At 34.1% G+C, this 14,030-nt stretch overlaps 1 protein-coding gene across 8 annotated transcripts in view; it reads left to right on the forward strand.

The window, feature by feature from the left end:
- The window catches only part of LOC111507988 (uncharacterized), a 97,384-nt gene that overhangs the window by 68,804 nt on the left and 14,550 nt on the right, over positions 1-14,030 (forward strand). For 7 of the 8 annotated variants that reach the window (XM_074173916.1, XM_074173914.1, XM_074173912.1 and 4 more), the window contains one exon: positions 7,656-8,057. In XM_074173916.1, coding sequence (XP_074030017.1) covers positions 7,656-8,057 — 402 coding nt within the window. The remainder of the gene's footprint in view (positions 1-7,655; positions 8,058-14,030) is intronic. The other variant, XM_074173918.1, reaches the window with a different exon arrangement.

The following is a 14,030-nucleotide window of genomic DNA, read 5'->3' on the forward strand; positions in this document are numbered from 1 at the left end:
AGTTCTTCTCAGGGCATTCATTTCGGTACAAAAAATGCAACAACCTTTTTCTCTTTTTGAGGTACACTGGTCAACAATTGCTTGGGTGAAAAAATAAAATCTACAGAATATTGATGCCACATCACGTTATCAGTTTTACACATAAATCAATAAAATTTGTTGTGGTGCCTGGCCCGGCTGGTCTGTTCTTGAAATTTGTAAACTTTTAGAAAATAGGTACTGGTGATCCTTAGCAATTGTTGAGCAATTTACATCATCACCACTTATTTGTTTTTTGCAACGTTAATTCACCCGTAGATAGCACTAAGTAGGTATTTTTAACTTTTTTGGTTTCAAAAGAGTTTTTTCTCATTTCGTGGTATCCGCGTGAGTAAAAAAAAATTAAGGGTATGGTCAGATTTCATTTTTAACGAGCTTTTCAATGAGCCCATACACGACATAGGTTTGCATTAAAAAAAAAGTTGGGGAGGGTTGCAGCTAAGGGGTTGAAAAAAAATATTTCATTTTATTGCCAAAAATGCGTACAACGTGAAATCAACTGGAGTGCTTCAGCGTTTTTTTCCTAAAATATTGGTTGAAAAGATATTAATTTTATTTCGGACTTTTGCGCACCCCTTTACATACGATATTCATTCAGCTCTTTATCGCTCAGATGTATAAACGATCGAATGTTATTCACGTAGAATGCTCTGTATATAATGAACCACGAGTAATTGAAAGGTGGCAAAATAATGCTTGTGTTATTTTATATAAATTACATAATATTAATCTTGAACTGGGATGAGTACACCAATTTCTGACTATTTGGTAGTTTCTTGTTTCGTCAATTCGTGTTTCGTTACCTGTTGTGACCCATTTTATTCTTGTTTCGTCAACTGCAAAATATTCCTGCTCAAGGTGTTCTTGTTTCGTCATTTCATCTTTGCACCTGGGCTAGGTTAGGTAGTTCCAGTTTCAGTAGTTTCGGAGCCTATTCAAGTCAAACTAAAAATCAAATCTTTCCTCTTTATAATATTAGTGTAGATTATTTATTAATATAATATTATTGCAAATAAGCATTAAAAAGAATTAAGGTTTACGGACTTTTATGGCCCTAGTAGTACCAGTTGACGAATGCGGAATGAATTATTACCTGCGAAAAGGTCAAAAAGGTACAGGTGACGAAACAAGAAATTTTGGGGCAGGTGACGAATCACGAATTGACGAGAACAAATCGACTATTTCCATAGTAGTATATAACAATTTTATGTCATATATTATTTCTGATGAGGAGAAGGCGTTTGTAATGTTATGTTCCTGGTAACAAGTTGGCGTTTATTGGGTTGATGGCTACAAATGACCAATATTAAAAAAAAAAAAAAAATTTGAATTACAATGTTTGGTAAGTATGAATTCTTGATGTCATCCGTATATGTACACATATTGCAAGCCAATCTTTTTAGTTTTAAGGGAGTAGTCATTATGAAACAATGGCGATAGCCGCAGAATTCATTTCGTTTCAGATAGAATCAATCCGGAAAACTATCTACTTTTATTTTACGATGATACAGATAGTTTTCATATGAGGTAGTAATTGTTGCGTGAGAGGTTAATCAAAACCTTTGTGAAAAATCATAGATGGGTAATAATATATATTATTCAATGAGACAAAAAAGCGGTCATTTCTCGTGAGAATTAAGTTTGTTGACGCAAGTCAAAGTTTTTTTGTGATTTATATCAGGAATACTTCAAAATAAGATTCATTTGTTGGGGATATTCGGAATGAAATGTAAATCATTTGATTTCATACCAACAGGTTGACTGAAAAATCATTCGAAAATACCTTCTATATCTGGTATTTCATTAATTTTGACCAATTAGAAAATTGGATGGTAGAAAAAGCCTTCAGCCTTCAGTGGGATTGAAACCTACGAACCCTGGATGTATGAGTTGGTGTGACTTGAAACGATGTGACTTTGAATTGACTCTCATTTGATTATTTAGTGTTTGTCACATATTACATTTCTGGTGGTTAAAACTCGTTTTCATTTCCCCAGTCAGAATTTCCATTTTTGTTATTCGTTAGAAATAAACTGTATAGTTCAAAGATTGGGTTTGACACTTGAAAACGTGATTCCAATTAGGTAAATTTTCAAGACTTACTTGCAATTGAAAACAAGTGAAACACTACTATGAAGTTGCCCATTTGTGAATGACCTCGCAGGTAGTCTGTTTTGAATATTGTTAATTGTGACAATTCATAATTTCAATTAGGTAAATTTTCAAGACTTACTTACAATGAGTTGTGACGAATTTTCCAAAGGAAAGACGTTGCAAAGGTGCATGATGGTTTCACATCAGATTTCATTTCTGTGAGGCATCAGCTTGGTTAGTTGTGGCTTTTTTCGTCTGGTATCTGCCTACAGATCTGCCTGGTACCTAGGGTAGGGCGGAGCTAGTTGAGCATGGGGGCTCGTTGGGCAATCAAAATATCTTGCAAACTATTCACCATACGCATAGACATCTCATGGCGGAAAGAAGGAGTCGTGGAAGGGGTAATCACCACGCGATCGCTAGTAGCGGCTGGACGAGTTTGAGAAATTAGCGGATGTAATGGATAGATATGGATTTACTGCAGCAGACATTTGGAATGTAGATGAGACAGGAGTATCCACTGTGCTGAAGTCAAATAAAATCGTAGCTGCCAAAGGTAAGCGGAACGTCGGTGCAATGACTTCTGGGGAACGAGGGACTAACGTTACAGTAGTTACTGCTGTATCTGCTCTTGGAAATGCTGTACCTTCTATGTTTGTATTTCCAAGGAAACAGTTTAAGAAAGACTTTGTTAACGGTGGTCCCCCTGAATGTATGGGAGCAGGAAATGCCAGTGAATGGGTTACAGATTCAGAATTCTATCAGTTTATGCAACATCTTATAAAATATGTGAAACCATCCATTGAGCGCCCTGTTTTATTAGTGCTGGATTATCAGTCCTCTCACTTGAACGTGAAGACACTAACTTTGGCCAAAGAAAACGGAGTTGTAATGTTGTCCTTTCCACCGCATTGTAGCAGATTTGGATTTGGATTTGCCAGTCTTTGGACCGTTCAAAAAGTATTGCGCTGCTGCTCAAGATGCATGCCTACCTAACAACCCGGGGAAAACCTTCACTATCTATGATATACCAAAAATAGTCGCTGATTCGTTGCCGTTTGCTCAGACGAGTATAAATATTGTTAACGGTTTCCGAAAGACAGGCATCTTCCCGTATAATGCAAACATTTTTGGTGAGGATGGGTTTTTACCATCATTTGTAACCGATCGTCCTGAACCAGAAACTATTGAGCCAGAAAAAGATCATCCAGAACAAGCTGTGATGTCCAGCACTAAACCTAATCCCACTCCCTCTGCCTCCACCAGCCAAGCTGAACCCGAACCTGGTCCAAGCAACACAGAAAACGAGACGTTCGATCTGATACAAGTATTTTCCCCGGAAATTGTACGACCATACCCAAAGGCTGGCTCTAGAAAAGCAGCTAAAACTAACAGAAGAAAGAGGAAAGCTGCAATACTAACAGACACTCCCGTAAAAAACGCTTCAGAAGAACAGCAAAATAAAACCACAAAGAAAGTTAAGAAGCCAAAGAAGAACATGGATAAGAAGAGGAAGAAAGGTGTCTGTAAAAAAATACTCCAGTCGAGTGAGAAAAGTGATGATGATGATTATTCCTGTCTGATTTGTTGCGAAGGCTATGCTGAAAATTTACCAGGAGAAAATTGGATCCAGTGTCAGGCTTGCAGGGAATGGGCACATACAAAATGTGTTTCAGGTGCTGGTCTTACTTTCGTTTGTGTCAATTGCAACAGTGACAACGACGATTGAGTTCTTAGGATCTTCTTAATTTATTTTTTCATAATATTCAAGTCTCATTTTGAATAAAAAAATTGAATTTGATCCTGAAGTTAGTCTTAAGATACGTTGATGTTTTGTTCATTATATTTTCAGTTAATTATCCAAAGAAAATTACTTTAAGTTTTGTTGTTCTGTCACTATGACTATATAAACTTACTTTCATTTTTGTCAATTGCAGCAGTGAACATGATCATTAAGTTCCAAAGATCTAATTGATATTTTTTCAAGGTATAAACTATATGAATATTAATATAAACATATAAGTCTGATTTTAAATTGAAAGACTGAATCTAATGATGAAGTAAATTTTGAGATACGTTTATGTTTTCTTGATTCTAGTTTTGGTTAATTGTTCAAAATTACTATTTAAAGTGTTTCTATCACTAAAAGACGATAAATAAAGAGCTGATTGTCAAACACATATTTTACTTCATCTCAAGTCAACATTGAACCCATGTTTTGGTTAGACATCCTTAGTGCTCAATTTGCCCCATACCCTTGCTCAACTTACCTCACCAATGGGGTACATTGGGCATACTTGACTTCCTGCATATAAATAGCTGTAGTTCTTAAATTCGACTTCTCACAGAAGAATTTCTATGGACACTTTTGATAAGGGATAAATTACGAATCCATCAAGCCGCTTGAGAACTCATTGAGACTTATCATTGAGGAGCTATATCCGTTCAAGTGAGAAATTGCTCAACCAGCCCCGCCCTACCCTGCAGAGTAGGTTCTCATGAGAGGCAAGGGTATGGTGTTTTCACCTGAACGTAAACGTATACAGGTTGAACCATCAACGAAAACGTTGAAATATTCAATTGACGTATTCTTGAAACAATTGTGACCCTTTGAGAACGGAATTTATTTTTCTTGGAAAAAACAAACTTTCATGAAAAAATGTATTGATTGATTCATTTATTCACAAAGTAAAATAAAAAAACGTGACGAATGAAAAAAATATGATATGGTTATTTCAAGTGACCACTAGGCATCATCTAGTTCCGATAAAAGCCATAAAAACCACTTTTATTGTCTTTGAGGAATAATCTCACATTGCAGGTAGAATACTTTCAAACGTGGAGTGGTTCTCACTACGTACCCATACTTTGTAGCCCCTTTTTATAGGTATTTTAGGTTTTTACTGGCGTACGCTGTTTCTTCCTTTTTAGCGTATCATTGATTCATCAATGGCTTGATGTTCATTAGCCGCGAACAATTTCTGATATGATTCTGACAGTGTATCAATATGCAGCCGAACTTTGCAAAGTTTATCAAACTTCGGATGTTGCTTTGTTAGCTGAGTTGCATTATCATCTATGTGTAAGTTACTAAGCAACCATCGAAAACGGTCTCTCCTCATAGCATTGGATATGTAAGGGTCTCTCAGCTCAATTATCGATGACCTCCATAGCTGGACATGGATTTTAGTCCCATGAGAATATTCAATCGAAGAAAAATCTTTATTTCCGATGAGATTGTCGCAACCGCTTTACTGTTGGGCATAGAGGTTTGTTTGGAAAACAATTTTTCCTATCAAAACATTTGTAAACAAATGAATGAATATATCAGTTGAACTCGCTACATCTCGTGGAATGTTTCCTGTATGGATGGAGAGGGCTTTGTACAGAATGTGGCATAGCTTGTCCATCCTGTGGTCAGTCTCCATAGTTGCAGTTGTAATTGTGATAGACATTTCATCTTCTGTGTTCCATCCATTAGTTTACTTGGCTATGATAGGTGATGCATCAATATCACGCCGGCAAACTTGTTCGAATTGCTCTTCATCCAGCATATCAATATGCATTAAATCTATGTCAAAAAGGCTATGCACATCATCTTCTGGATCTTTCATAATTAGGGATTTTTCTGGGTCGTCGATAATTCAATGCCTTGTGGTTAGCCTGGAAAGCCATACAGTATTTTATGCAATTAAACATCATCAACAACACGTACGGAGTTACGGGCATTAATAATGGCTTATTTTCACTTGGTTTAACATAAAAACACATTCTCACTTGACATCCTGAAGAGACGTTGCTCAAAAAATTGAGTTGAAAAACTATAACTTCGTGAACAATCCTTGCACTTGAAGAATTGGTGGATAATGGTAACACGTGCTATGTTCAGGTGGATTTAAAATATTTGCAAGAGTAGTAGTGATATAGGCAACACATTATACAGTATGGTTACACTGTCTGTCCGCTAGACATTCAGAAGAATAATTTGAAAAATGTGGTCTTTTGGTACGTCTCACGGATAAACCTATTTTCACACATGTTAGCTCTCTAGGAGCAAAGTAAAATTGCTGAGAACATTACAAAAACTGAGTATGTGGTGGATCTCGTCAAAATAAACAACTTTTTTCTGTAAAATTTTTGATGAAAATAACTGAAATTGCAAGAAACTTATGACAAAAATCAACCTTGTTCTGAAAAACTTCAACAATGTGTATCTCGAAAACGAATGATTTTTCGATAAAAAATTTGATCCACCACATACTCAGTTCTTGTAATATTTTCAGCAACTTCACTTGAGTAAATATTTCGAAAACGATCACAATTAGCGTTGTTGAGGAAGTGTAACCTTTTTACTTGGAAAAGGTGTGGAACTAGGTTTTTTCATGAAAAGTTCAGTGTCGAAAAAATTAGGGCAATTTAGGGTATTTATTGTCATGGATATTATTATTAATTTTCATCAAGTAACTTTTATGCTCATTCAACATTCAATGAGTACATTTATTCTTTTCAGAATCTTTGAATGGCATATATGGGGCATAATTTTCATTTCAATTTCTTCCCTATTTGAACATTTCAGAAGTTGCACTACTTTTATGTTCGTCTAGCTCCGTAATTTCACTCAACCCCTCAGTCTCAGTTGAGGTATCATGTTCCCTGTTCATTTGGGGTTGTGGTATCTTAGTGTTTTTCTCTAGTAGGTTTCCTTGATTTTTTACTGGTGATCTCTTCTATGGGAATATCTCCAATGCCTTCTTTGTCATATTCTTCCACATTATCGACTACGTTGAAAATTGCACTATTCATCTTTATCCCACTGGTAGGGTGGATTTCTGGTCGCTTCTCTGAGTGATGCCCATTCCAGAGAAGAAGGGGCTTATATCTTTGAGGATGACCCTGGTGCTCCAGAGGGTTTTTTCGACTGCACTTTCAACTGTCTTACCAGTATTTCAGTTCGAAATCGGACTCAGAAGAAAACTCAATCTTCAATTCACTTTTCTATATAGAAAAGCTTTTCACTACTGGTTTTGAATTTGTGAGTGACTTCGATGAACTTGATGTCGACGTCGATGATGTCGAACAAAAGTCCCCTTTGAAAGAAATTATGTTTATGAGCATAAGTCCTTTTTAATATTCTTTTTTTCAATCTGCTTTATTTTTTTTCAGATTTTGAAAGACTGAAAACTCATAAAGACCAAGAATACTTGTTGTGGTGTTCATTATAAAAAAGATAGAAATTTAATTTTTCATTTTCAAACCAATACGTAACATAATGCAACAATATGTTCACATTGAAATCAAATATAATAAACTGATATTTGAATATCCTGAAAATACATAAAATCGAGATCAGTTTTGATATTCAGAATAGTTTTGAATAGAATAATATTGAAATATTCCTCATTTATTCTCTATTGCTATCTTTTGAAAAAAAGGTTTTGTCACGTTCCAGTAAAAAAACTGAACTAATTATTTTTATACATAAATGTTCATAGCGATTCAGTTCATTGCTGTACCTTTTCCAGATGTTCGAGAAACAGATTATTGGACGGCAGTGGACGATGTCAAACACGATTATCTCTCACTTTTACAGTTTCCCATCGATGACAATGCAATTAAGAATAATCATCCGAAAGAAACTAAACCTTCAAATAATCTTATTATGGAATTGTCAAATACGATTGAAGAGATTTCCATTCAGAAAAAGTTTATGAAATGCAAAGTTGAGAATCATAGTCACCTTTCTTTGATTGAAACGCCGTCTAGCAGCGATGATGATGATGGAAATGGTAATGAAGAGCCTAACAAACCTTCAGTTGTCAGAAGTAACAATGAAAACGAAAGAAAATATCTTCCAAGGCCCCCAATTCGCATGATCTCAGCAGTATTTTTCATAGATGATGAAGATGATGAAAAATATAATGTTAGTAAGTATAAACAGATTCACCTATTCATTTCAACTGATGAACAATTCAAACACTTGAAAACTTGGAAAAAATTTTCAGAAAGTCTCAAATGTCTATTCAGTTATAGCAACGGAAACAAATCTTCGAAACATTCGAGTAGGGTGCTAATGATAATTCGGAACCTCCTGCTTCCCTCGATCTTGAACTTGATTGAGGTTGCATGACCTTGAACATATTTTTCTAACATTCGAATAGGGTGCTAATGACAATTCTGAACCTCCTCTATCCCTCGATCTTGAACTTGATTGACGTCACACCACGTTGAACTACGTGCGTATCATATGACCTACATGACCTCGAGCTATGGGCATGTCGTATGACCTTGAGCACTGAGTTTAACCTTGACAATCGACTCTGTACTCGTTATATGGCCTTCAGATTGGGTCACATGATGAAATCTTGAATGGAAAGAAGTGTCTCTTCCTTTCCAGATAATCAGTATATAGGCTCGCAGTTTCCTGCTCTCACATTCAATTTAGATAAGCTGAAGTATTCGAATAGGTGATGAGTATTTGTTGAGGTCCAAGGTGACAGCAACGAGTATCTTCTAATCCAAGCAGTGACCGTTGTCGTTATCATAATAGAGGTGAACATTGTATAGTCTAAAATCATAAATTCACAATTTTTCCTGAATGGAAAATTTGAAATTGAAAATATTAATTAACAATTTTATCGATTAACAATTATTCAACAAAGTGGTTATCGATAAAGATAATGAAATTGATTGAATATCTATGCTCTCTACACGATATGGTAGTTTTATTGAACGAGGAATCTGATACTTCTTTCAAACAATGGCTTTCAAAACGTATCACAGAGCTATTCACAGAAACCGCTCGTTGGTAAAATTTGATATATTAGATTGGAGGTATCGAGTATGACTTCAATTTCTTTGTGAATAGTGCAGATATGGTATATTTATATGGAATATGTATTAACTCTCCCGCTTCAAATATGATCAAATTTCAAGTTGGTGCTTCTTTCTTTTCACAACATAACTTCCAGACTGTTGAATGCAACTGGTACAATCTCAGAGCTCTTTCTTCTCCATGAATAAGTGGATGCACTGTACAGCCAAAGGTTGACCAGAAGAAATGAATTTGGATTCTGCTGTAAGAAGGGTGGCATGGGAGTCTTGATGACTCAAACATAATAGTTTTGATATCTTGCATGTCCTTTTCAAGCATTTGTCTGAGGAAAATTTTGTCTTTTGAAGTACTATCAAATCTCCCATTGTCGGTCCTCTCACAGTCGCCATCAATGTAAGAAATGGGAAACCTTGGATGTGTTACGAATATATATAGAAAAAGCAAATCTACTAGCTGAACAATTTGCATGATCTACACATCTTTGCAAAGAGTTGATTTTTGAAATTGATTGCTTCCTTCCTTTGGAAGATTCCCATGATTTTTGTATCAATATGGAGAAGTAGAAGGCCAAAAATATTCTTTCCCAAAAATATAGATTATGACTTTGATAATTTTTTCATTCTACTCATGAACCAACTCGCCTTCAATTATGAATTTTCTATAGCTACTCGCTCGTGGCGACCATACAAATACTTTTCAATTCTACTAGATTTTCATTCATTATAGTCTTTGCTTTCATAATTCATATGATCGATTTTGAGAAGAATTTTTATTTATATTATCGCATTTTGGTCTAGGAACCCTGAGAAGTGAACTATATTATACAAAAAAGTTTCATCTAGTGGTGAAACATAATTATCAAAAACAATCAATTAAGATATATACATTAGGCAAATTCACTGTCAAACTCTCACCAATTCAAAAATGAAAACGATATTCGATATGGAGAACATAGCTATGAGACAAGAAACAAAACCAAAATTACAATTAAGCAATCCATCAAAAAGTCAATAGGTTCTAGAAATCATTGTTATACGGCTCTGAAAGTTCATGACCTTCTTCCATATGAAACAAAAAACATACAAATATTGTACAAATTTAAAACTCAAGTCATAAAATGGCTCCGTGCGACTCCCCGTATTACTATTCATCGAACGATTGAAACATAACCGGGCACCAATCAAATTAATTTCAATTCTCGAACAAATCATCCTCTTAGTCAAACCTTGTATGTTCTTCATCCAGTGTTGGTATATGTCAAACTAAAACTTTCATAACAATAAATATCCAGGTACTCAGGAAATAAATATAACCTACCTATATATAGATACTGCATATTTGTTATTCACACATCATTAGGAACATTATATACATTATATTCAATGGAAGATATTTGCTGCAGACCTAGCATAACTCACTCACTCTCTAATGCTTACATTGTCAACTGTTTAATCTCAAGAACTGGTTTTTTTAGAGGTAGGATTTGAGCAATAGACATATTATTACTCAAAAACCAAAAACCTGAGTTTTTTATTTATTTTTTGTGGATTTTGTTTAAATATGGTTAATCCTACTTGATAATCATTATTCGTGTCTCCGTGTATATTTGTTTTTTCAACAAATTTCCCTATTTTAGTTTCAATTAGTTTTTTAGTATTATCATATACGTGTTCTAATTTTCTTTTATGATTTTCAGCATAGTCTGTGAAAGATGAATGTGGTGTAAATAATTCATATGGATCACGTAAATTTGTGTGTCCAAAAACTAATTCGAAAAGTTTGAAATTTGTTGCACTATGTATGGATTCATTATATCCTATAATAGCATCATAGTCCATAAGGTATTTTTCTTCAAGGTATAGTTCTTGTAATATTCTTAAATGTTAAAATATTGTTGAGTGGAATCTTTCAGCTATTCCATTAGATTCATAGTGTTTAGGGGTAGTAAAGTGAATTTTTATTCTATGTAAATTAAAATTTTTTTTTACAGTTTCATTATTAAATTATGTTCCATTATCTATCATTAGATTTTCTGGTATTCCGAAAGATGAAAAATATTTAATTAGGGCACTGCTAATGTGTATAGCGGTTTTTCCTGATATTAGTATTACTTGGGCAAATTTCGTAAATGCGTCTACTGAGGTTAAATACATTTGTTTGTCATATTGAAAAATATAATAATGATAATAATCGTCTTTATTCATCGACATAATATAAAAAATGAAATACAAAAATTTAGTACAATAATCAAGGGTCAATGAAAAGGTGAAGTATCAGCCTAGGCTGCTTTTCAACTCAACCTAAAATTCTATATGAACAATTTGAAAAGGTTTTGAAGGTGTTTCTGTTAACAAAAGTGGTATATAGGGATTTTTCCTGGCATATTTTGCTCTTTGACATATGTCGCATGAATTAATATAGTATGTTACTGTTTTCCTCATATTGACCCAATAATAATTTTTTTTAAAATTTTTCTAGGGTTTCATCTATTCCTCTATGGTTGGATTTACTTTCGTGATGATGTTTTGTAAATAGAAGTTGATCATTTTTTTCAGTTACGGTATTTACGTTTTTGTGCATCTTATTATTTCAGGTACTTTCTGTGAAAAATGTTCTTAATATACTTCATTAAAGTCGCTATAAAGTTTTTCTGTATGAAAATATATGCAATAAGTTTCTCTATTCAGGTATGAGATTTTCGTTATTTTTCACTGGAATTTTTACTGTATAGATTCTATGGTTTTCATAGTTTTCATATTTTACTATTAATATTGGGTTAATATGTGGGAATACTAAAATTTGATTAATTTCATTATTCATTATTTCGACATGAATTTTTATTCCTTCATTTGTCGTTTCATTTACGTTACTATGTTGGGTATTGTCTGAATCTTCTTCAATTGAAGGTGTTTGTTCTTTAGTTGGTGGTTTAATTTGAATGTCTGATGAAATTTTTACTTTTTATTGAGTTTGGGGTTTACTAGTATCCTGTAGAGGGTGTTCTGATAAATTTCTCAATAATGACATGGTTTCTTCGACAATGTCGCCTGGATTATTAATTATAGATTCATTTTCTACTGCGTTAATTTGATTTCGGGATAATGCGTCTGCATTTGATTTTAATTTACCTTTTTAATATATTACTTCATAATCGAATTCTTCTAGTTTTAATCCCCAGCGTACTAATTTTGAATTGGATTATTTCCGTTTAAAAAGCCAAACAAGAGGGCGATGATCTGTATAGATTGTGAATTTTCTTACAAAAAGGTAAGGTCTGAAGTATTTACAGGCCCATACAATTGCTAGTAGTTCTTTTTCAATTGTACTATATTTTTGTTCTGTTTCATGTGAAGTTCGTGAGGCAAAGGCTACTGGTTTATCTGAACCGATTGTTCCTTGAGATAGAACGGCTCCTAATGCTACGTTTGATGCATCGGTTCTTAAAATAAATTTCTTTCGAAAGTCGGGATATTGTAATATAGGTGCATCAATTGAAATATTTTTACACATATTAAATGCTGTTATGAATTTTGTATCGTGTACTACTTTGTAACGTGCCTTTTCAGTTACGGGTTCATGCAGTCACGATTTTTATGACAAGCATCTATCGGTTCACCACAGTGAAGACGGGGTGGGTTCAAAGTATGTTGATAGCAATATTTGGGCGCCAGGTAAATTTAATTGCCGATATAGAATGTCTGAGTAATAAACTATTCCCCCAATTTACCAAGTGGAATAAAAAAACAAATGACAACGTACCAGTACCAAACTTGTATTACAAGATCTCTTATTATGGCTTTGTACAACGGTGTGACCGATTGATAACATTTGGAAACAAAACAAATAAATCCACCGGAATATAATTTCTATAAAAAAAAAAATAACAAATGAGCAAAAAAAAAATTCACGATTTCTGCACATCAACTCTCGAAAGAGTTCTCTCAAAATAAATAAAATCTCGTTGACAAAAGAACTAACTCAATATATACACACAAGGACATGAAAATATAGGATTCAATACCGTACATCCTATATAGGTTTACACGATAATATTGTGCATTAATACGTCAGAAGCTTTGGGCCCAGAGCGCAGACGCCGCAAAAATGTTTAAACACACATGTATAAATACAACTATTCATATAGGTTGAACGCAAAAGGTTAAATTCGATATTTCTCTTAAAATGAATAAGTAACAATAATCTATAGGTGTCTAGCTTTTCCCACTACTTGCGTGTCTTGATGCCTCTCTGGTCGTTGAATGAACTGTCGTGAAGGCTGGTAAGTTCCTAGATTCCCTTTCTGTCTTCCAAGAATCAGTGTCATCCAAAATCTAGCCGTACCAAACAACCCTTATGAAGAACCAAAAACAATGTATCAGATAAGTATCGAACGTTTGCAAAACAAACAAAATAAAAACTACTGGAGGTCAAATCTCCAGAATTATTGATTACCAATTTTGAACCATTAAGATTTATTGAGATGGTCTGGTCTTCCTGAATTTATTAAATTTTAACGTTAACGGAATATAATAAGAAAAGCCGAAAGTGATTGAATGTTTATACTGCCCCCCGTATATAAAAACGAGACATTATGATCTATATATCGGTTACAAGTAAATTAAGAAGCTAATAATGATAGTGGCAGATCGGTCTAGATTGGAGTCCAATCATAACACTCCTGAGGTCCATCCGGTATATTAATGCATTAGAAATAATAATAAATGGGAACGAACGAATATAAAGGCCATTGAAATGCATTAGGTAAAGTAACTTTCTCAATCAATTCCTTAATTTTTTTTTCATGGCAAAACAGGTAATCCTCTTATTTTCAATATATTTTATGATAAGAACACATCGGATATCCAACTCTACAATAAAGTACCACCGTTTTACTAAAGCCTGATTTTGGAAATATTACTTGAAAAGAAACACAATCATGAAATTCATGGGTACAAGCAACCATCTGTCTACCAGAAAGAAGATGTTGCTTTACACTTGGAAATTCTTTGACGAGTTTACAAATTCCCTCTTTGAAGTGATTACAATAACTATGTCAAGGCAAACC

This window comes from Leptinotarsa decemlineata, unplaced genomic scaffold (genome assembly GCF_025532065.1).
Source record: "Leptinotarsa decemlineata unplaced genomic scaffold, Ldec_3_MD MMD2_tig00000505_RagTag_RagTag, whole genome shotgun sequence".
Classification (NCBI taxonomy): domain Eukaryota; kingdom Metazoa; phylum Arthropoda; class Insecta; order Coleoptera; family Chrysomelidae; genus Leptinotarsa; species Leptinotarsa decemlineata.